The 24,286-nt window shown below is 30.4% G+C and overlaps 3 protein-coding genes across 3 annotated transcripts; 1 reads left to right on the top strand and 2 right to left on the bottom strand.

Moving 5' to 3' along the window:
• On the bottom strand, window positions 7,522-9,022 carry LOC104780243 (NAC domain-containing protein 55). The gene is made up of 3 exons (XM_010504750.2): window positions 8,683-9,022; window positions 8,332-8,600; window positions 7,522-8,243 (listed from the first exon to the last, which is right to left on the bottom strand). The coding sequence occupies exons 1-3, from the start codon at window positions 8,861-8,863 to the stop codon at window positions 7,734-7,736; spliced, it is 960 nt and encodes a 319-aa protein (XP_010503052.1). The 5' UTR covers window positions 8,864-9,022; the 3' UTR covers window positions 7,522-7,733.
• On the bottom strand, window positions 12,571-13,363 carry LOC104704891. Its single transcript, XM_010420906.1, has 3 exons — window positions 13,292-13,363; window positions 13,086-13,189; window positions 12,571-12,991 (listed from the first exon to the last, which is right to left on the bottom strand). Exons 1-3 carry the CDS (start codon window positions 13,361-13,363, stop codon window positions 12,571-12,573), a joined length of 597 nt encoding a protein of 198 aa, XP_010419208.1.
• LOC104780234 lies at window positions 15,478-17,154 on the top strand. Its single transcript, XM_010504742.2, has 3 exons — window positions 15,478-15,682; window positions 16,359-16,564; window positions 16,665-17,154. Exons 1-3 carry the CDS (start codon window positions 15,593-15,595, stop codon window positions 16,894-16,896), a joined length of 528 nt encoding a protein of 175 aa, XP_010503044.1. The 5' UTR covers window positions 15,478-15,592; the 3' UTR covers window positions 16,897-17,154.

The raw sequence follows: 24,286 nt of genomic DNA, 5'->3' as shown, positions 1-24,286 counted from the left end.
AAAAAAAAAAAAAAAAAAAAAAAAAACTGAAGAATCTTCTAAAACTTTAACTCGAATGCTCTCTGTAATAAGATTTATTACTTTTGTGAGATTTTTTAAAAATATTTCCAATGAGTAATAGACACGTGTGATTCCTAGTGGACGATGTATTCACACGTGGCAAACTGAGATGTGGGACCCATGTAATCGCCACAGAAGGTAACAAATTGATGACGTGGAAATGGATGGCCGGGTGGGTGGATGTTGAAAAAAAAAAAAAAAAGCTTTTTACGTTTCAGATGTCATACCTCACGCTTTTGTTATTGAGATAATCGCACCACCAGACATTTTATTTTATATAATAATAATTTTAGATAATATATAGGAATGGAAAAAAACAAACAAAATCAAAACCCATTTCATGTGATTTTTATAAGTTTCGATTACTTTTTTGTTAATTTATTTACTTTTTTTTTCCAACGTCATAAGATATGATTATAACCATGCATATTTTCTCGACCACTTAAAATTATATTTGTAATGATGTATTCAGATTCCTAGGAGTGGTTTTTATTTTATGATTTTTTTGAGTTTTGACTTCCTATACCATGATGTGATATTTCCTTCTCTCTCTCGTAGATTTCTCTTGTATTCAATTCAAACTATTCATAAACCAAATTACAAATCTGTTTCCCAGGTTTTTGTCTTTAGAGCACTTTATTTTCTTTTGCAAAACAAAGAAGAAGAAAAAAATAACAGTGAAGAAAAAGAAAGAAACGAGAAATGTGGACCATATTATATACACACGTTGTACCAACTCAAAATAAATGTTTGCCTCTAATTAGTCAATTTAACTACATCATTTCTTAGTCACATCCATCAGATCAAAGAGACATCCTTCTATTTGCTTTGCCTTCACAAAGATTTCTAGTGCTTTACATGCTTGCACACCACTTCTTTTTTTTGCTTACGTTCAGAATCTCAACAACAGCACACATATATATTTTGATTATATAATTATAACAAAACCTAATAGTTTTACAATTTTTCTTACCAAAATTATGTACTTGAAAGTATATGTAAGGGGACCCTATTTGGAAGTGTTATATTCAAGAGAACGTGGTTGCTGGATACTGGGCTTATCCCGTATGTCAAACTGTCAATGTTGGTTTAGTTTGAAAAATCAACGTATAACAATCTTTGATTGATAAAGATTCCAGATAAATAACGATGTTCTCGTGCAATCACATACAAATTGAAAAAAAAAAAAAGAACTTCAATATATGTAATATGCATAGATTTGAAATTGTTAAAAATATTTTATTTAATTTTCAATAAGCAGGAGTTTTTTTAAGTTAAAAATATTCATAATTTATCAATGTTATATAATTATGTAAACTAAATAAATATAGAGTCCAATTGGTAATGCACATAAAATTATACAAAAATATAAATTAGAATTTTAAACTGTTACGAAACAATGTAAAAGTGTAAAGAAAACGTTACAAGAAAGTTATATAAAAAGCTGAGAGTAATGTTTTTACGAAAAAAGTGTAAAGAAAACGTTACAAGAAAGTTATATAAAAAACTGAGAGTAACGTTTTTACGAATAAAGTGTAAAGAAAACGTTACAAGAAAGTTATATAAAAAACTGAGAGTAACGTTTTTTAGAAACGTTTTTGGTACCGATTTTGTTATTGCTAACGTACTGTCAAAACGATACATCCCATGCCAAAAAGATACATAGTTACCAACCAAACCCACAATCAATACAAAATAACAATATGATTTTGCGCTAATACAAACGAATCAAACAAAAAGAACTATCATTTGGACTAGAGGCAAAAGAAATCTCAAATGGCAAAATACCAACACTACTAGCTAGTATATTAAAGATACGCACCGATAGCCTAATTACCAACTAGTTTTAAAGTTGAAACACTTAAAATTTAACAATTTCGGTAATCTGGATCGTAATAATTATAAATATACTCCAGCTAAAACACATTAATATAAGTGGGATGCCAGGGCAATTCAAACATTTAAATATTTAATTTTTACAATTATGCATATTATATAACAAAAACATGACATGTATTGTATATTGTACATATATATATATATATATATGTTCGCAAGGTTGGTAAATTTCACTCTACTACAAGTATTTAATAATAGTAAACCTAACTTCAAGCTTTTTATTGTATTTAAAACTTTCCTCATAAAAAAATCTTTATGGAGAAAAAACGACCTACTTACAAATAATTCACTGTGTGAACTTTTATAACAATAGCTTTCATCATGTGATACAACACTTTTATTCTATTTAGAAAAATATCTATGCCAAATTAAACGTCATATATATCACACACACGGTCTTATATATGTAACATGACAAGCCAAACATCGGACGATTGTCAAACTAACATTAATATTACAATATTTCCTAGCTTAAAGGAAAAAAACATTGTGCTATAACTATTAGATCCAAGCAACTTTGTAACTACAAAGGTACCTACATTAGATTCATACTATTGATTTATATCTATATCTGGCGGTTCTAGCTAGTAATCAGGTCGACAGGTCCTATATATGCGACGTCTTGGTGCTAGGTGCCATCTTAACCGAGTCAGTCAATACGATATCTAGACTCTTAATTCGATCGAGAAAATTATTTAAATTAATGTAAATTTAGATCCAAAAATTAGGTTGCTAGTTAGTGATCACTCAATTTTTAATTAGTTTTAAGACACATGTCTTTGAGAAACTAACTAGGATGATTTAACTGTTTAATTATTCAACGTGTTTAATGTCTTATCCTTTTTTCCAAAAGAATATGCTTTCTTCAAACTAATATGGGTCTTTTCCCGGATATAACGAATTCATCAGCAGTGAACATATTATACCTTTTTAGGTTGATTTCTCTTTCAAATGGTGGAAATAGTATATGAGGTTTCGAGACTTCCTTTATATATCTTACAAAGTATTTGGTCTGGAAATGATCTTATAAATACCTTATGTATACTTATATTAGTCAAATCTCCAAGAGTTGAGAATAATATTAACGACAACACATGATTCTTATGACATCAAGCAAAGCTACAATTTTCTTTTATTATTTCTTATATACAAAACGGATTTCACAAAAGCTCTTTTTGCATGACCCTTTTAATTTTTGTAATGCGTGCTCCTGTATTTGTTTCACGAAGAAAACGCTGTTAGTTCTGTTTTTCAATTGATATAAATAAGTATAATATACATATTAATACACATATATATATATATATATATATATATATGTGTGTATGTTATACGTAGTATCCAAAAACGAAGAGTTAACATAAGAAACTTGAGATTAATATAAGAAGTAACTATAAGTTTATAACACTACTTTTTGACAAAAATAATAATTTTAATACTACTTCGAGAATTAAGTATGTGCTTACGATTTAATAGATCAAATTTTTCATCATCTCGCCACGCCACGCACTGTTCAAGTGAAGTAGTCACTGATCATTCCAAAATTCCAACACGGTCCAGATATTTTTTTCTGATATGTAAAAAGATGTGTGCGTACATACATGATACATCTCTCTAATTTTTCTTACGTATACATCTAGAGTTATATCCATAACTGAAATACGACGTCGTCGTTGTTAACTAAATTCTCGTAACAAATTCAAAACTATGAGTCTAACTAAGAAAAAACCATATTTAATCTTTATAAGAAAACTAATAATATAAATCAATTTCAAAGCACAAGTTTTTGAACATTTTGTTATTTTTAAGTTCACTTTCTACATTATATATTATATATAATTATCTTTGTTATCTTAATTTTTTTACCGAATTTTTTTGGAGAATTAGTCATGTGTAATGCCTACAACTTGACGTAAAATATACGTAAGTATTTTTAAGAGATATGATCTAGAGATATTAATGGCCATGATTAATTATGCCTGATGTAAGAATCAATCAAGTAGATTAAGACATGATTCTGCTGAGACTTTGCTTTATTTTTTCTTTCTTATCCTTGTCTTTAAGCTTAAAATGGAAAGTGATTAAGGACCTCCTCAATTGTCTGCTTTGTTAAATATACTTCATGACCTTCTCGACGCACCGGAAGGTCACACAAACAATGGTAGAATCACCAGCAAAAGAAAAAAGTTGTCTAGGTTAAATGTATTTTATTGTAAATGTCACTGTTAGATAACAGATACTATAAGATCTTGCATTATAATTCCATGTGTGAGATTTTTTAGGGTTGATTTGTTTAGTCTGAAATCGTTCCGGTTGCATGCATTTGACACCCAATTGCAATTGGCCAATTACATTAACCGGTTTGTAATGATTCACAACAGTTTTGAATTCTTCTTTGATCAAAAAAAAAAAAAAAAACTTATCTTCAGTCCAATCTCCGATCCTATGGTGCGCGGTAACGGACAAATATTTGTCTTTGACAAACTTCTCTTGAATATTAATTCCTTTTTATCAATTTCTCTTGGATATTGATTCAAGCATTCTAAAATGTATCCTCTTATATCAAATATATTAAACCATATCTTAAAATTTATGCATGAACAAATTTTTCAATAATTTAGCTATATTCTATGATAAAATGAAAGTTAAATTTCAACTTATAGGTTATCTTAATTTTACATATACATTCTAAATACATAAACTAGATATTAACTATATGTATTTTGGCAACTTTTATGTTAATGTATGCTTTATAAAAATCATAAATTGTATGTTGCTATGTTGTTAGAACTTAGAAGTATATATATCTCATAAAAAAATGCTTTTTTTTTTTTTGATTATCCGTTTTTGCCAACTCTCACATCCAGAAGACTAGAACTGATATGTTTAAATCAATCAAAGCTTCAAGTGGAGTGGAATCGTTTTATTTAGAGTGAATCGATTAAATTTTGAACAAATATTTATTCACATATCTTTCCAACTAGTGATACTGATATCTAAATATAAAGCACGTATATATAGACCTATATATTGTTGTGTGCATTTGAATTTAGGCAGTGGCTAACTTAACATCATTATATTGCTACATGATTTGAACTTATAATAATCTTACAGTTACACAGGTATATGAATTACGGAATAGATATACTATCATGTAGTAGAATAAATAAAATAACAAGTGAACTCTAAAAATCTTGTAGACTCAAGGTAGGTTTATAGATCTTAGATTTATCTCTTAAGGTTAAAAGTTATATACGTATGTTTCGTTTATCCTAAAGATAAGATGACAAATAAAATTGTCTGATGATCTCTATTAGCTCTCAGCCTCTCTCACAGACAGTCAGACTCAACTCAAGATAGTAGGAAAATATTCAGGAGTCGGGACCCGATAAGTGGGATTAATTATTGTATAATATATAAGCCTAGATTAACCAAGTTTTGGCCCATGGCCCAATACATATATTAATACAAAATACATAAATCCTATAGATAAAAAGCATGAATAGCCATATCGACACACTCTCACTTATTTGGGTAACACGTTAATCAGATATTGGTATGGAATCTGCCAGTTCTTATTATAGACTTCGGATGATATATCCAACGAGATGCAAGCGAATCTTCTGCAACAGGTTTTTATAAACAAACATAAAATTCATAGTATATATAGTAAAAGAGAGAAAAGACATACAAGGCATAGAAAAAAATACAATGTCAGTTCAGGAAACATCGTTGCCTCATTAAGAGAGTAAAGATGAATACAATGTCAGTTAAAGCCAAAAGAACAAAAAATAAAACAAAACAAATGTTGCATGATATTAATTTCATGTATATAATTAGCCTAATATTGACATTTTATAATAGATACAAAAAACAATTAATATGCATCACTAAACGGTCTAAATCCCATTCCAATGCCATGCAAATGCGCATTTACTGATAAATTAAATTACATGTGGTATACCCGTATATACGGTCGAATGAATGGTTACGTTGATTTAACGTACAAAAATATCTTGAATATATAAAGACCACAAGTCTTTCTATGCAAGAAGGTTACAAAGTATTAAACTCTAAACCTTCGTTTTCATGTATTTACGATAGAATATGCTATTCCAAGGGGTTGCGTAAAGCTTCGTCCAACAAAATTCACATGTAAAACCATTTATATTTTCCTTTTCAAAAATTGAAATATTTCCATGTCTGAATTAATAGTTCAGCCGTTCAGGCACCTTAATTGACAAACATCAAACGGAAATATTTTCATTTGCATCTTTTCACCACATTTTCATTTTCATTTTTTTGTATGACTAAAAAAATATAGTTTCGCAAGTTAGTTGTTTGAGAAATCAAAAGTTTTTGAATATGTATATATATATAAGGATAAATATTTTGAGTAAACAAGAGTCAAGTTAGTTGTTTGAGAGATCAAAAGTAACTAAAAATTGTGCAATCACACATTCGATTTTATTAAATTTTAGTAATTTAGAAGGAAAAAAAAAGAATAGAGTAAGACAAAGTCATATTGAATCTTTAAATTCCACAAATTAATTCTGTAAAGTTCATATATAGCGAATATTCATGTAAATTGTGTTGACAATATTTTCTAGTGAAAAAGAGGTTTTTCAGGCAAAAAAAATAATATTGTTTATTATTTAATTATGAAAATCTACTAAGACGAACAAAAAGCGTTGCTGTGTTTAAAACTTGTACGGTGTGAATTGTTACTATTTTAGGAAATAAATTATTCCAAACTGGTCAAACAAGCAGCCCATGCTGACTCACACGTACAATTTCTGGAAAACTCAAAACGGTACGTTCTTATCTCCAAACTCCAATTGGTCTTTAAGATTTCAGATTTGGCCATCTAATAATACTCTACATATAACCATCACTATACAATACAACATCTTTTATCCCATATCCATAGTCCTATTTTCTCTAACAAAATTTTTGAACGCTCTTTAACAGCTGTATAATATTATATTTTACTATATCAAACCTTGCGGCTTGCAAATGTCATTGAACATAAATGAATATATATACACAACTATCTCGTGCGAAATTTCTTTTATGTCATGTGTCTTTATACTTTTTGAATGACACAAGAAAAGTATATTTGTTTTATATATAGGCTAGAGATCGTCACAGATCAACATACATTTTTGGTCATGTTCGCTATGTTGATGTCGTGGTCAGCGTCAGCGAAAGCTGATGCCAAAGTCTCTATTGTTTGTTTGGCTGGCACTGATATTAAAACGATGAGCCATAGCGAAGAAAATCATATTCGTTTTGTGTTTCCTAGTTCATCGATATATTTTGGCGATTAAAGACTAGTGCTAGCCAACCTTTTTAAAAAACATATATGAATTGATGATTATTAATCGAGATTTGTTGTCTAACAAACAGGAATAAAAGAAATATGAGATGTTGGCGTGTGACATGTGTCAGGAATGATAATGAGACTAACATTTCTATAGTTTATCGTTGCTGTCCGTGGTTAGCAATTACAAAACTTATAGATCAAATATAGCAATGGAATCTGTTTTTTACTTTTTAGTATATATAAATAATTGATTAATACAAAAGATCCAGCTTAAGAGTTTACAAAAATGTAAAAATGTCAGGACAAATGACGACGAATATACAAATACAAGTCGTAGAACCTAAATCTTAACCCTGAAGTTCGAATTCTACCCTTAATTAATAAAATCTGACTTAGACCAAAAAAAATAAAATTATGTTGCTTTTTATATTACGTCATCATTACACAATCAAATAAACCCGAACCCACTATTTTGTTGACCTGAGTACCCAATTCCGCTAACCGGGTCGACACTAAAACCCTGGTGATGAGCCAATACGTCCGAGTTATTAAACCGAGGAATCCCCTCAGTCTGCTGTTGCTGCGTTCCACCGTCACCATAACGGATACTCGCAACGTTATGACTCAGTCCGAGTTCCGGTACCGAGTTCTGTCCAACCAAATTCGCCCAGTCAAAACTTGGCTCCCTAACTAAACCGTGAAACCCGGTTTTCTGATTGGTTAAAACCGGTCTATGACTATGAGGCAGCGCGTTAGATGATGAACCGGCGGCGAATCCCAAACTTCTGTTGTCAATCTCATGTAAAGATTCTAGAACGTCGTCGTATTGATGAGACGACGAAGATGTCGACGAACCATTGTTGCTGTATTCTCGACCAGTCGTCATTAGATTGTTATAAACCTGTTTCTGTGCGCTTGTTTGCTTTTTGTATATTCGACATAAAACCCAATCATCAAGCTGAACACAACAAAAAATATTGTTATTAATCTAGAACACTAGAGATACAATTTAGTTTATTATATTTTAATTTTATTTTTTTGTATACCTTGGTGCTTCCGTTTCTACGAGAGGGTTCGAATAAACGGTATTCATGCATGATCCAATTGGTTTTGGTGCCTTTTGGTGCTTTTCCAACGTAAAACACCAAAGCTTTCTTGATACCAACTCTTCTTCCTTCCGTCGAGATAACCTTATCCGTACCGGTGGCTTTCCAATAACCCGACCCCGCAACACGGTTCGGTCTAGACCCGTTCGGATACTTCCTATCCCTCGGGCTGAAAAAATACCATTCCTTTTCACCAAATAACGCCTTACCTACAATCAAGAAAAATAATTAGATAAAATTAATCTACAAAAAAAAAAAGACAAAACCTGGCCGGTTAAGGTAGTAACGTACTTGGTAAAACCCAAGGATCGAATTTGTAGAGATCGATCTCAGCTATGAGCTGGAGAGAGAAATCGTGACCGGCGGCTTTCCTGCAGAGATACTCAACCATAAGCTCTTCGTCCGTCGGGTAAAATCTAAAACCCGGTGGTAAGCTCAATTGAGCTAACGGGTCAAGTTCTTGGAGACCCATTCTCTAAATATATAATCTCCTCCCTCTCTAAAGAAACAAAGAAAAAATATCTTTGCACTTTTATCACAACAATATCTTTGATGTCTCTCGTTGATCTTTTTATTTTCTTTTCTATTTTGTATTTCAAGATTAAAGATTTCGAAGCTCTGCTACTTGTATGTGAATGTATATATATAATAATAATAGATAAGCATAGGAGTAATAGTATAAGAACAAGGCCGCCCAATCTTCGTTAACGTGCACCTACAATACGGGTCCCACTTTATGTTTATCGTGACACGTGGATCAATTAGAGCGTCGTGATTTATGCTATCCCTTTTGGTTCCTTGAACCTATACTATAAAGTTGATTTTTATATTAGTTCTTTAATATTATGTTGTGTGTATGACTGTACCGCCTCGTGTGATCTAAAAAAAAAATTGTTATATTTTCAAAGGTTTTTTCCCCAAGTATTAGGGAATTAACTCAAAGTCATTACAATATTTGTACGCTTGAAAATACTCGTTATTTTCCTGTAATTGTTTGAATGAGTTGTATAATTGTGATAAATATATATGTGAAAAGTCTTTATTCATTAAAAAAAAAAAAGTAGAGAAAGATACATTCTAAAAGTGTTATTTTTTGTAATGGGTATGTGCCAACTTTTTTTTTTTGTTTTTTTTTTGGGTCAAGAAAAAGAAAGGACAGGTGTAAGTGAAAGATGGGGGTTGAGTTCACTGGATGGTAAGTAACATGGAAAGCGTTTTTCATACGGATAGAACTACCACGAGACGACACATGTCTTATGTCTATGGGTTGAGTTAGGCGGGATCTTTGTCAAAACGCCGTTACAGATCAGACTGAGACGAACAACAAACACGAGTTGATGATGCAGACTCTCATTAATATTTTTTTCCAGTTTTGATTTAGCCAGTCTGTAATTTTTGATTGACTCCTAATCAGATCAGATTGTAATTGTGAAACGTGGGTATATATACATACATACAATCAGATATATAAGAAGGCTTTTTGTGGTTGAGAAATGAAAACATATATGATTTTTAGTAAGTCCGTATAACTCCTAAACATTTCCTTTTTTGTCTTGTTAAAAGATAACAACACAAATTCATTTCTAGCCCTTCAACTTTTGTTTGTACGTGGGGAAAAAAAAAAATTTACCAGTTAAAAGTAAAGTTCATGTACAATATCCATGAAACAAAATGATATTTGACAAATTTATGGTTGTTTATTGATCAGAGTTTTACTTTGGAATTAGAGAATAATTAAGAGTTTTGAACTATTAAACTTCGAATTCAACCTTGGCATGAATTCCGACTCTTCATAAAATTTCAGAATTAGTTTTATCAAAATAACTAAAAACACAAACTTAAACAGTACTTTGAGTTTCAATTTATAGTTTCCCCAATAAATTAAAAAGAAAGAAAGAGATAAAATTGCATTCTCTCTTGGAAGTTATGTCATTTGTCAGCAAATTATCCTAACAAATATATGTATGTAAGTTTACGTACGATGTTTTCTAGTGACTGAATTAACTGGCTTTCGTTTGATGGTTTTCTTAATACTATATGTAAATCTATAGAATAAGTAGAAAGTTAATTAACTAACAAAGTTCACACGACATGATGATGCTGTAAAAATAATTATAAGTGAATAGAAGAAGGAATTTGGGTTTCTTTCACTCAATAGCTTACGTGTCACGGGGCATCTGGTGTTAATTCGTTTCTATATATATATATATATATATATATATATATATATAATTTCTCTTCCATTACAGGATCCAACAATGTATAAAAAATGGGTTGGTCAAATTTTTTTAAAGCCTTTACGCTTCCCCATTTTGGGATTTTTTTTGAACTTAATTAGGACTATAATATCCACACAGAGGTCTTAAATTTGAGATAAGTAATTGAAATACTGCTAATACTGGCGATGTCATGCATATATCATAATCACATAATGTGTTAAACCGTAAATTTAGGTCAAAACTCAAAAGACAAATTAAAAGTGTAAGAGGATACTATATATGAGAATTCCAACTTTTGACATGTGAGTTTAGATAACGGGTTTGTAAACCATGACGTACAATACAATTTTTATTAATCTGTAATGCGCCAGTGAAATTCAAACTCCACTATATATATGATGTTTTATGATTTAATGGTTTAAATTTTTTAATACTATATAGAATTCGACAATCTGGAGCACGATGAGCTCCATCAAAACTGGCTCCTACTAAAGCACATTTAAACGCTACATTATATATGCATAAATCTAGATATCATATTAAATAGTTCGAATTTATGAGAAGAAATAACGTTCGAATTTATGCATATATAGTTTTTATATATGTTACCGAAACATTACGTTTTTATGGTTTAGTTTTCGGTAAGAACATATAGTAAAAAACTAAACCATATATAAGCTAATTAGTCAAGTTGGCGAATCGATCATATTGAGTATCAGCAACTTGTGCATATTATATGTCTTTTCATATTCTTAAAATAGAATAGAAACACGATAAAAAGAGAATCCAACGATGAAGATGACCGTCAGAGATCAAACCCCCACTTCATCCAACTATATCTTATCTACAAAAAAAAAACCTATATCTTATCTTTACGTACGTTTGGTTTTTAAAATATATATAGTTTTCTTTGGTAAAAAGACAATAGATATAAGCTACTCGTGGATATTTGTAGGGTAATTGGTAATGTTTAAAATCATAGATTAAACTGTAGTAGTTAAGGTTATATATAAGATACGATTTTTTTTGTTTGTTTGTCGGGCAACAATGTCTTTCAAAGAAAAAAGAAACAAAGGACGTCTTATTTGTCTTTTGATTTCCTTAGAAATGTTTTGTTCACCTTTTTTGTGATTGGTGAGTTATGAGTTCATGTTAGTGATATGTAAGCCACGTGGTAAGTGGTAACAAACTAACAATAGTAGCCTCTGAGCTAGCAAAGTAGAGCCCACGTTATTGTTCGGTAACATCTTTAACCAGACCTCTCAATATCAAAAGCTGGAGACTCCTGGAAAAATCGTAGATATATATATATATATATATATATATATATATATATATACATAGAACTAGAAAAACGCGAAAATATAGGTTTTGACGATTACTTTATTCGACGACGTATAATATAATCAGATTCTATTTGGGGGCACTAGAGTTAACACGTCATTTGTTTTACTTTTATTGACGCTTATCAGTTTCTGAGAAGGAGTATACATGGATGTTCAGTTAATTTGATGACTGATGTTGGCAAGATTTTTTTCTTTTCTTTTCAATATAAACAACGTCAATGCTAAACGTGGGAAAATCTCGGTTAAAGTCTTAGGCCAGTTTAGGTATCGAGAAATTTTCATGTTTGATTTTCAGTCCAATACACTTTCAGGCCCGCTAGTTTATAGCTAGTATTATTATTTGACATAGGCCCATCATTAGTTTGAATGACCTGTTTTGACATAGGTCCATCCTCAAGATTGTTTAACGACGTCTTAAGAATGTGAATTGTCAACACGTGCATAAACAATATGTCAATATCTAATGATATTAAGAAATTTTAAAATCATTGAATAAATGAAACGATAATTCTTTGTTTGTTTACAATAACAAGATATATATGAATTTATATGAAAACTTCTACATACAATCAAAACAAAACAACAATCTCAATCTCAATCCCAATCAAACTCTTCTATCTCATGAATGATCGATCTCTTCCTTCAACCTCTCCAACATTTGGACGCAGCAACTTTGTCCTAACAATGCTTTTCATCTTCTCCGCTTCAGAATCACCAATGCCAAGTTCATTACTTGCAGCTAAACCATCACTTATTGAATCCGCAGTAGTACTGGTCTGGTACTTTTGAGAAAGTTCCATTACAATGTCTCTAATTTCATCTTGCGGCAACTTGGTGTCTAGAATTTTGACTATCTCCGAACCCACGACGTTTCCTCGGCGCAAATCTACACAGTCCTTGTCAAACTCATGCCCAAACCTCACAAAGAACATGCTCTTTATGTATTGAAGCTCGTGAAGCTCCCCGATTCTTGATGCAGCAAATATCAGTCCGGCCATTGCTTCTTTAAGTACGTCTGGTAACAGATGAACATCGCTGGAGAAAGAAACATAAGGTTATTACTTATTGAACCGCTTAGGTTTACTGTATTACCGTACGTCACAAGTTATATATATCAAGAAGAAATTACCTTTGACGTTTTAAAATAGATATATTCTGCATGATGGATGCGCAGAAGTTGTCGACCTGATCGTACGCCAATAACCTTCTCTCATCTTCACAGAATTGTTTCGCCTAAGGTTTCAAATTCCAAACCACAAAACAAAATTAACATGGTGAAAGAAATTAAATCAATCAAGCAGAAGTAACATGGTGATTGAGAATAACTTCAGATACCTTTGGAAGAGCTTCTGAGAAGCGGCCATTGGTAAGGAGCTGAGCGATATCTGAGCGAGATTGTCTGACCATACATTCTCTTCTCTTCCGATGTAATTTGACAGAACATATCACATTCTTAATATGTTTTTTGCTGCAAACAAGAGAGATAAATTGAAAACTCGAACAAAGAAACAAAACAAATCATAACCGTACGTGTAAGGCAAGTAAATCAAGTTTCTTACCACTTGGACGCTTTTCTCCATCTTGAAACACCAAAGACGTTACTAAAGCAACCCACCTCTGACTTTGTTTTCATGGCGATCATTATTTGCTTTCTACCGTAGGAAGGTGAAAAGATCTTTGTAAGTTATGTATGGAAGTAAGAGCCTAATAATGAGATGTGTAAATATATATATATATATATATAGCCAAAAATCTATCAATATTATCCTTTAAAAGTATCCAGTATGTATTTTAATTTACCATGGGATTAAATCTGGAAAAAAACTGTTTTTTCTTTCTTTTCCGATTTGGAGTTGGAAATCCAAGTGCATTTCACGTTTGTTGTATTAAGGGATACATCAGTAACTTGACTAAAGTAAAAGGGAATACAAAAAAAACATTTCATATTCCATTCAGCTACGGCAATTCAATCGTCGAATGTTGTATTTTCAATCAAGATCTCAAGTTATACTGAGGACAATGAATGAAAATATGAAACTATCATTATGTGTTCTAGTATACCTTCTTTCGTTGGAAAGAAAAACCTCCGTTCTTCAATGAAATATTTTATCTCTTTTGCAAACCATTGGGAATATATTGTAGACTATATCCAAAATATTCGGTTAACACAAAAAAAAAAAACTGATTAATCTCTATCCCAAATCAAATAAAAAGGAAATTTTTTTAAATAATATATATTGTATCTTGTTAAACAAATTGTTATTTATAAATATTATACAGTTAAAGATAAATATTAATGATATCATAAAGATTTTAGACATATTGTCTAGATTTTTTAATTTAGAGAAATAATATATATATATATATATATTTATACATAAATTTCCGTAAAAAAAAAAGAAGCATGTTTTGTTTTGACATTATAATAATGCAAGAGGTATATATATATATATATTTGAATTTCTAATATGATAATGACAAAAGTCCCAAATTCATACTTTTGTTTTTTAATACTTGTCCCACATTATAATATAAGCTATCATTTGTAGTAAAGATTAAATAAATGCAGAACTTTCTATTTGTTTCATGATCCTATTAAATATTTCTGTATGCAAAATTCAAAGAAATTTAATATTGTATATATTGTTTAAATTGTATAATTTTCTATAATTGGTTTAATACTTGTCAACCAAAGTATTTGTCCCACATTATAATACATAAGCTATTATTTGTAGTAAAAGCTAAAATAAATGCAGTACTTTCTATTTGTTTCATCTTATTAAATATTTCTGTATGCAAAATTCAAAAAAATTAATATTTTATATATTGTTTAAATTGTATAATTTTTTCTATAATTGGTTTAATTTTGTTAAAATTAAATAAAATATTAAATTATATTTTGTAAAAAGAAAGAAATATTTTAATATACGCGTTTTTTAAAAATACGAAAGATGAGGGAGTATACGTTTTTGGATCAAATTTAAACTAATTTGTACATAAGGATATGTGAAAGGTCACGTATAAATAAAACATAATCAGTTGAAGGCCATGGTCATACTGAAAGCCCAATTATCGTAGCAGTATGGGCCTTTTATGAGAAACTAGCATAAAAGAACAAAACTAATAAGTTAAAAAGTTATCATTATTACTCAAAACATGGAGTTATAATTAAAAACAAAGATTATGATTATGCGTGCAAATATGTATGACGACTGCATCGATTAACCAACTTGTTTAAAAACATTGACCTACAACGACAATCTTTATTATTATTGGCTTGCTACTTCAGGAAAGACCGATCGACCGACAAACCGAAAGAACCAGTTACCGGTAAAACCGACGCGTATTATACAGCAAGTCGCCAGTTCAGCCGGTTAAATCTAAACCATTCAATTCGTCTTCGTTAAAAACTCAGACCGTGACCTTTTAACTAATCCACCTTTTTAAAAACGTTTTAATTTTCACACTAATAATGTAATTTAAAACTGTTTAATAAATTAAATTATTCCATTAAAGCTGTGAAGTGTTTCTTTTTGGGTCAAACTCTCTTTGACCTATTTTTATCAATCACCAGAAAAGCTTGCTTCAGAGAGAGAGAGAGATAGAGAGAGAGTGAGCTCTGAGAAAAATTCAGCAATGGCTTCGAAGCTTGTAGTTATAATCGTCTTCATCCTCGATCTCATCGCCGTTGGGTTAGCCATTGCCGCCGAACAGAGAAGAAGTGTCGTAAGTCCCCACCTTCCCCCCATACTCTCTTCTTCTCTTCTCCTTTGCTTGATAGGTTTTGGTATTTTTTTGTTGCTCATTCTGTATCTGTGATGATTCTGTGGGGAAGCTCTTGATTAGTTAGTGTTTAGGTAAGCTTCACTCTCTGTGTATAGTGAAATCTATAGTTCGAATCCTCCATCGCTGCGATCTTTTGTTTTCTCAAGTATTCTCAGATCTGTTTCACCACATTCTTGCTTCTTGTTTAAAAATGTGTTCCGCTAAGTGTATACGAGCCGTAGCTAGCGTTCAATTGCAAAATTGTATCAGATTCCATTTGTATTTTGAAGGATCCAAATGCATAATGACGATTCATGACTTATAATTTCTATGCAGAGAGCTTAAATTGTAGCTGTTAGTAAGTTTATAGCTTACTGCATTGTTGTAATTTTACACATTTGAGCTACTAGAATTCCAAATCTTTTATGTATAGGACTTAGCGTGGATAGAGTTTTCTGCAGAACTTTCTTGGTAATTGTTGTGTATTTTGATATTGGAACAACTAAATAGCTAAAGATGAAGTCACATGTTTAGATCAAAATTGTATGTATTTGCTCTGCAAGATCTGAAATTGTGGTTTCTGTTTGTGTTTTTCTTTTATATGGTTAATCTTGAAGTAGTAATTGTTTTTTAACAGGGCAAGGTTGAAACGGATAGGGAGAAGCAATATGAGTACTGTGTGTATGGCACAGACATTGCTACAAGCTATGGAGCTGGTGCGTTCGTTCTTCTCTTTGTAAGCCAAGTCCTTATCATGGTGGCTAGTCGTTGCTTCTGCTGTGGAAAGTCCCTTAACCCTGGTGGTTCAAGAGCTTGTGCCATTCTTCTCTTCCTCATTTGCTGGTAACAAACCAATATACTACCAACTCTCATTACAATTACTCTTCCCCACCATTTCCCATAAGTCTTATAACTCGGTATTGGCTTCTTCTTTGATTTGCAGGGTGTTTTTCTTGATCGCTGAGGTATGTTTGCTTGCGGCATCAATCAGAAACGCGTACCACACACAGTATAGAAAGTTGTGGAACATTGACAATCCACCAAGCTGTGAAGTTATTAGGAAAGGAGTTTTTGCTGCTGGTGCTGCTTTCACTCTCTTCACCGCCATTGTCTCTCAGTTCTACTACGTTTGCTACTCTCGTGCTAGAGATGCTTACCAGAACCCTTCCTACTAAAAACTGTCAACTTCTACTGCAAGCAACGTTAAAGCATCCAAGGTTGGGGAATCTTCTTTTGTGTTTTGTTTAGTATCATCCAATGCTACTACTTATCCATTAGGATGTTTAGATTTTATGTTGTCTCTTAAAAGGAAACGCTGATATGTGATTGCTTCTTGTGGTATTCTGAGATCGTACATTGTTATGTCGTCTGTTGTAATGTGTGAATACTAAAAAAAAGAGTAGAAAACATGATTTGTGTGATTCACTGTTTTATTGGTATGGGTTTGCATGATTTAGGAAGAATGGTTTTAATTCGCACACTGAATATTTTCCCGTTTAGTCTGTTTAAAAAAATAAAAATAAATCATAGTTCCGGTTCAACTGAAAATGAACAAAAGTGAAGAAGGACCGAGTGAATAACTAACAATTTATTAACATCAAAAAATTGTTTAAGATTCATATATCTCCAAAGACGCACAGCACTTGTCAGGAACCCAACTTGTAAGAGTAACAGATGGCTACGAATAGGGGCCATATCAGGCCGCAAGCGGAAGTCCTTAATATCATTTTCGTTGTTGTACATATAAACATGTTAAAATAGTAAAATACCAAACATCACAGAACATTGGAATGTTCATAGATCTCTCTCCAAGGTTAGTAGGCTACAATGTATTAGCTTAGTACAATGTTAGAGGTAATTAGAGGTAATCAAATATATTATATAGTATTCTAATATTATTAAAACGAAAGTACAATGTATTAGATGTTTGAAATGAAAATGAAAACTACATGAAAGTTGAGAACATTTATTAAAATTTTATACGAAAAGATATTTTTGATAAACTAATAAAATGATAATATGACAATAAAAATAGATGGGTATAATATCTGAAAGTCTATTTTATGTGTTATAAAAATATATAAAAATATTTTACTTATGTTTTGTTTATATTTAGCATATGTTTTGCTATTTTTTTGTTAATTTGTTACTCTATTGACTATTTTTGAATTTTTTTTGTTCAATGTTATTAATGTTGTTAATAATGGTTTTCTTAAGATCCAAAGTGATATCAAATAAACAAATTTCAGGCCTTATTTGCATTTTTTAAATATAATTCCTTTATAACTTATTAGACTAACTTTTATCGATCATTTTTTTTTTAAATCCTTGCTTTTAAGTTTTTTTGATATTAAAACCACAGTTTTCAAAATTTACTGAAATTCTAAAATAATTTTTGTAATTGATATTATTTTGTTATCTAAAATAATAAAGCAAAGGGTGGGCATTTTATTTTCGTTATATGGTGAATGATCGGCCTGTTTAGGCCTACGGACATTTAACCGATAATGACATCTCTAAGTATTAAAAATTTAGCAGCAAAGCACTAGGATAGTATAATTATGAAGTACGAAATAATTGATGGCAGGCATAATACTCCAGCATATACGTTCATTATGGCACATGATAATGATATTCCATTATGATACGGAAATATAACACTTTTTCAAACTATTTTCAGAATGTGTATTAACAATTTTATATCCGATAATATAAACCAAAACACAAACCAATTATTTTCATATTTCTTTATATATTTTTCAAATGGCCAGTTGATTTTTTTCATCTTTTCACAAAAAAATGAAAATAAACTCCTTTTTCTCCTTATACATGTTGTAAGTACAAATGTAACACTTAAGCTGCTAAGCATGCACGTTCACATTCATATGCGCATCTAATCATACTATACAATGTATATATTTAGTTTAGTGTATACAAACGCATATATCCTCACGTTACACGTATTCTAATTACGTATGTTTGTCATGTGGGAAAATGCGTTTTTGCTTTCTTTTTATAATAGTAATATTTTAAATTGAAAGACGATCTTCAGAGAGAAAAACTTAATGATTGCTCACACCCGTTTGTCCTTTGTTAGATCTCAGATTCTTTTAAGTCACATTTCATCCGTACTAACTCTTAATTTTATAATCAATGTAACATATTAAAAATTGACTTTAGTGTCTTCTGGTGCACTTGAGTAGTCACCTCCAATTAAACTTTAACAACGACAACTTAAAAAAAAAACACTACCCTGACTTATTAGTTTAATGAATTACCACTAGTTTTGTTTTAAAATTAAGTTTTGTTTTAAAAAGTGATATAAAAGGTTACGTTGAAACTTGTTCGATTGAATTGACGGGTAGAGAGTAATCATAGACAAAACAAGAGATAAGAATACGAGTCCTAATACAACTCTATCTTATCGTAATAGTTGTTGAGATAGGGGATAACAATTTTCAAAAGCATACGTTAATTTTAATTCTGGTTACTTGATCTATATTCTATAACTTCTTTATTATAAGTGTAACAAAATCACTAAAAGTAAACTAAATTAAATGATATGTCTATATACGAAAAGTTAAACGTGTGCGTCTATTTCTAACCAAACAGGATAAACAAAGCTATCTCAATTCTCAAGTGTTTGCATCGCAAGATTTGGGTTGCCCCGACAAAGAAATATATGGTCAAACTCTACTTTAGCACCCAAGGAAAACAATATACAAAAGGGGAATTATCTACACAATATAACATTTTTTCGTAAAAATAAAGTAACGTTTTGATAACTCAGACATTTTAAATATAGATAAGTAAAGTAGATAAAGTGTGATCATTTCAATTGGTCGAGATTTGTTTTCCCTATTGTTAGATATTTCATATTTACGATGTACGACTAATTTAACGAGTGACCTCGACGGTTTGTGTGCATAGCTTAAATTTCCCACAAGTAGTTATAGCGACCTCGACAATATCTGGATAACATTTCCGAATAACATCTTTTTATAATTAATTTTGTAACGAATCAACACAACTTCGTAAATTCTTTAGTATTATTGGCACACTTGAAATTTTATTTCTTATCAGTGAGTACTGTTTATCACCCGTAGAAAACATAAACTATATGTTGAGCTTGTCATTAACATGTGAAAGTTTATAAAATTATCTTATTCTATTTATATAGTTTCTCTGTTTTCTGCTAACAACGAGAACCCATCTAAACATATAATCACTTAAAAAATGGTAACATACAATTTGATAGTTTCTCTATTTATCAGTTTAGACGTATAGTTTATTTCTCAGGAAAGTAAGATGCTATATTTTGTTAATTTCGTGAGATATATAAAAGATGTATATTGCTAAATATATATGATTAAATGAATGAATAAAGTTATGCCAACGAGCCCTAACTAGAGGTTGGTGGGTGAGAATGATTCAGACCATTTAATTGCTAACGGTTTTGTTTTGTGTTTCTTTAATGTTGTAATTTCGTTCATTTGAAAAAAAAAAACTAAACACCTATTAAGATATTTGACTTTTGCTCGTCTTTTCCTTTTCTTGTAGAAGATGTACCTATGTGCTGTTTCTATACAATATTTTTGTTTTTCCATATTTACGTGAATAGTTGAGCCTGCTAGGCTATGAAAACAAAACAAAACTAGCCTGCGAAACCTAGTTTAATTCTCATTCTTTTTTAAATGGCTATATATAATCCATAATCCATTTCAGTTAAACCTTAAACAAAACAGCTTTAACATATCGAACTGCTTATCTTATGATTTTGCCATGCACTAACTAAATAAATACTAACAGAGGAGTCCGTATAATCGACTACGATTTACGACTACTTTGTCAAATGCTGATCTTTGGAGAGTATATTGAAGTATCATTCTTTCATCACGATGATCAGAATGTCATATATATATATATATATATATATATTTCACTAAAATACCATTTAATTTAAGAGTGTGTTATAAAAGTAGGTTTATTCAATAAAAACTAAAAAGTAAGAGTGAGAGGAAGTATTCGGATATAACAAAAAGGTTAACCCAGGTATTTTTTGATAATTTGACAAATTTGTTAGTCGAAATGGTAATCACCATTTGAGAAAAAAAAAAAAAAACTTCGAAGTTTTGTATTAAAAAAATAAGAGAGAAGAAAAGACAAAAGAGAAAAGAATGGGGAGAGGAGAGGGACGTGGCCGATCTGAAGACACTGACAACTTCAACGGCCGACGGAGACACCCTATCATACATACTCTTTCTTTTTTTTTTCTTTTTCTTTTTTTTAACGCATTTCCAATTTTTGTTTTCACCTTTTTTAGTTATGAATCTACTCATTATTCTTATAATATTATTCTAATATGCTTTCATAAAAACAAAAAATGACATAAACGCAGACCATTTTCAGCTTTTGTCCCGACGAAAATTTTCACTTTAACCCCAAATTGTAATTCAAACTAAAAAAAATGAATACTCTCTTTCCTTCACCATTTTCCCCATTCCGCTTTTCTTGTTGCTTTGTTCATTTCATTTTCTTTGGTTTTATATAACTTTTTTCTCATGTGAGCAATGGAAATAAAAAAAGATGATTAAGTAAATTCAAATATACATTGCTGATCTTTAGAACAAAAAAGTAATATAAAATTGATGATAAGGTTTCCATTATGTGTTGTATGGCAGAGAACGGTGCTTGTGATTGACTTAAAGTATCCATTAAACTAGATTTTAATGGATGCTAGGATGAATATAATTAGTCATAGTTTCAATTAATATCTTGAACAATTAATCAAAGTTTGAGATATTGTTTTAATTAGTATATTTGGCTTAACTATCTATCTTCACGAAATCCTTTTAGCAATACTCCAAAGTCCAAACGTTTGCACCAATAACTAAGTATGCCATAAAACAGATTATATAGCCTTGAGTTTAGCTAAAAAGGCTTCCGAAAACATATGTAGGGTAATTACACTACTACATGCAATATATAGGTTTCTATCATTTTATTTTGTCAAGAACACTAAGAAGTAAGAACCACTAGATTATATATTCTGATCATCTCTATATATTGTTTTTATGTTTGCACAAATTGCAGACCGGTTCACTAGATTAAACAAAATATCAAGTCTGCTTTTTACTCCGGTTCATATGTTGCGATCAATGTCGTACTCCATCAGAACTAACCCAACACCATTTATACTCTTACATTTAACTTCGAAATGTTATGTCACTCTTAAAGCTTCGATTTTTTTTTCTGACATACCTATATCCTCTTTGTCCATGTATTGATTTTATTGAAGGTGTGGTGTTACTAAATAACGTGAAACATTGTTGTAAATGAATGCGTTAAAACAAGAGAAAAATTGCAAACACAGCAAAAAAGGGAAAGAAAAAACGTAATGTTGCAAAAGAGAACTCAGAGACTTATATATAAAAATAGAAGATCAGCTTTTTAATTTATTGTAAACCACATTTTCACCATTTACTTTTATTTATTTTTTCCTTTAATTTGCTTGCATTCATTTTAGATATTCCTGTGTACTCTAGAGTCTACTACCAAACAAAATTGCATAATTGCAAAATTCCTGTGTATTAACATAAATAAACTTGTGAAAATCACATTAAAACATTCACATGTTTCACATCAAAATTTCTAACATGAAACCATTTGGTGTTTATTAGACAAAAACAAATCATTTGATGTTGATGAGAATGAGATTGGCACTATCAATTACCTCATGAATTATAATCGAAAAACTGATGATTCCAAGAACATAATTAAGAGTTCGTATATAGCAATATATAGAGTTAAACGACAGGAGGAATCAAATCTCTGTAGTTACATAACATACATGGTCGACCCTGGGTAACAAAAGTTGAGATGTCAAGTTCAACCATCTCCATTCTCCAAGGTTAACCACATAACCTACACTAATCGATATGTTTATATATGGAAACAAGATACGAGTGAAACCATTAGACAAATAGTGTGACTATATAGAGAGTAAATGATAGTAAAGGTTTTGAGAGCGAAGTTTTTAATTCAATGTTCATCCAATCCAACCAGCCCCAAAAACAAACTAAACAAAACCAGTAGAATCGAGATATATAATTAACAACAAAAGCGTCTTACACCAAACAAATCATCAAAAGCTTAAATCCATAATAAGTCCCGTGATTTGATATATTCATGTCTTTGTGTATAGAACATGTTTATACTAGTGGTCTGGTCGGTATATATATTATCATTAGTTGTCAAAAATGTATGTTTGTTTTGTTTTGTTTAACGTGTTTGCCAAGTGTTTTAATTAACTCTTAATATAGCATAAACATTATAATCTGTAAAAGGATGGTCCCGGAGAGAGAGAGAGAAGGAAGAAGAAACGGGGTTGTAATGTAAATAACGGTGTGACGGGAAAGAATATAGTAGGGAAGGCATGTGTTGTTGTTACTGATTAGCTGTCCTCTTCCTCTGCATTTACTCTTTGTGGGCCTCTAAGGCCCATTTCTCTTCCCTCCATCTTGTTTTTTTTTTCNTTTTTTTTTTTTTTTTTTTTCTTTTCTTTTTATAATTTTAAAAAAAATTCTTTTAAAAAGTGTTATATTAGAAATCAAATAAAACCTCGTATAATCACTAACATGGAGCTTTGGGGGTTTACTTATGGTGGTTCTTATTCCATTTTTTTTTTGGCTGTAGGGCCTTTGAAACGAAAGATGTATAGATTTTGGTTTAATCATCATCTTCAAGAAAACCTTTATGTGATTTGATATGTTGGATGGTTAAATCGGTTAATTGATGTTTTTTAGTGTACTCACATTTTGTTACAACTTTCTACTGTTTTCTTTGTTTCCGTACACCAATTTGTCTAATATTAGAGAAGTAACAGTATTAATATGCTTTTGTTAATATATATATATAGATGGATCTTTAAACCTTGGCAAATTTTATTTCATGTATATCTATATAATATTGGTTAAAATTAATTTCCCTAACGAAAATCCTTATAACAATTTTTTACTAATCCAATTATTATTTTTTAGTAATATCCTTTTTCATGAATTATAACTATAATTAGTTCGTAATTTAATTTAACTGCATCAATCTATATTATAGAATATTTTATATATATATATCAGTTATAGTAATATTTATCAGAAATGGAAACCACCAAATTTTTGTGTCGGTATTTTATGAAAAAGAGTTATGGAATATACAATATATGCTTCTTTTGTTTTGTCAAAAAGATATAGTAATAGTTTATTTTATCAAGGAAAACAAATGAATAATGCAATATCTTCTCTATTACATAAACACGCCCTTCTTTATTTAATTTGATGGACTTTAAAGAAAGCATATGGCAAATACATTATTGTCAATTTTACATATCATATTATAAAAAAATTAAACTAAAATTATATATACCTTCTCTTTTGTCGGAATTTCAAAAATTAATAGTATATTTATAAATCTTTAAAGATCTAATTTCTGGATGAAAAACTTTGGTTTTCAGCGCTTACAAAGTGCAAAAAGGGCCACAACGAAAAATTAAAAAACAGAGAGAGCAAA

This window comes from Camelina sativa, chromosome 1 (genome assembly GCF_000633955.1).
Source record: "Camelina sativa cultivar DH55 chromosome 1, Cs, whole genome shotgun sequence".
Lineage (NCBI taxonomy): Eukaryota > Viridiplantae > Streptophyta > Magnoliopsida > Brassicales > Brassicaceae > Camelina > Camelina sativa.
The sequence above is the reverse complement of the archived record's forward strand: the minus strand, read 5'-3'. Positions and strand labels throughout refer to the sequence as shown.

Coding starts and splice junctions, on each gene's coding strand:
- LOC104704891 (XM_010420906.1), bottom strand. CDS start 13,363: ATGGTCAGACAATCTCGCTCAGATATCGCTCAGCTCCTTACCAATGGC. Junction 13,190..13,291: donor TCTCAGAAGCTCTTCCAAAG/GTATCTGAAGTT, acceptor TTGAAACCTTAG/GCGAAACAATTCTGTGAAGA. Junction 12,992..13,085: donor TCTATTTTAAAACGTCAAAG/GTAATTTCTTCT, acceptor TTCTTTCTCCAG/CGATGTTCATCTGTTACCAG.
- LOC104780243 (XM_010504750.2), bottom strand. CDS start 8,863: ATGGGTCTCCAAGAACTTGACCCGTTAGCTCAATTGAGCTTACCACCG. Junction 8,601..8,682: donor CGATCCTTGGGTTTTACCAA/GTACGTTACTAC, acceptor TCTTGATTGTAG/GTAAGGCGTTATTTGGTGAA. Junction 8,244..8,331: donor GTAGAAACGGAAGCACCAAG/GTATACAAAAAA, acceptor TGTTGTGTTCAG/CTTGATGATTGGGTTTTATG.
- LOC104780234 (XM_010504742.2), top strand. CDS start 15,593: ATGGCTTCGAAGCTTGTAGTTATAATCGTCTTCATCCTCGATCTCATC. Junction 15,683..16,358: donor CCGAACAGAGAAGAAGTGTC/GTAAGTCCCCAC, acceptor GTTTTTTAACAG/GGCAAGGTTGAAACGGATAG. Junction 16,565..16,664: donor CTTCTCTTCCTCATTTGCTG/GTAACAAACCAA, acceptor TTTGATTTGCAG/GGTGTTTTTCTTGATCGCTG.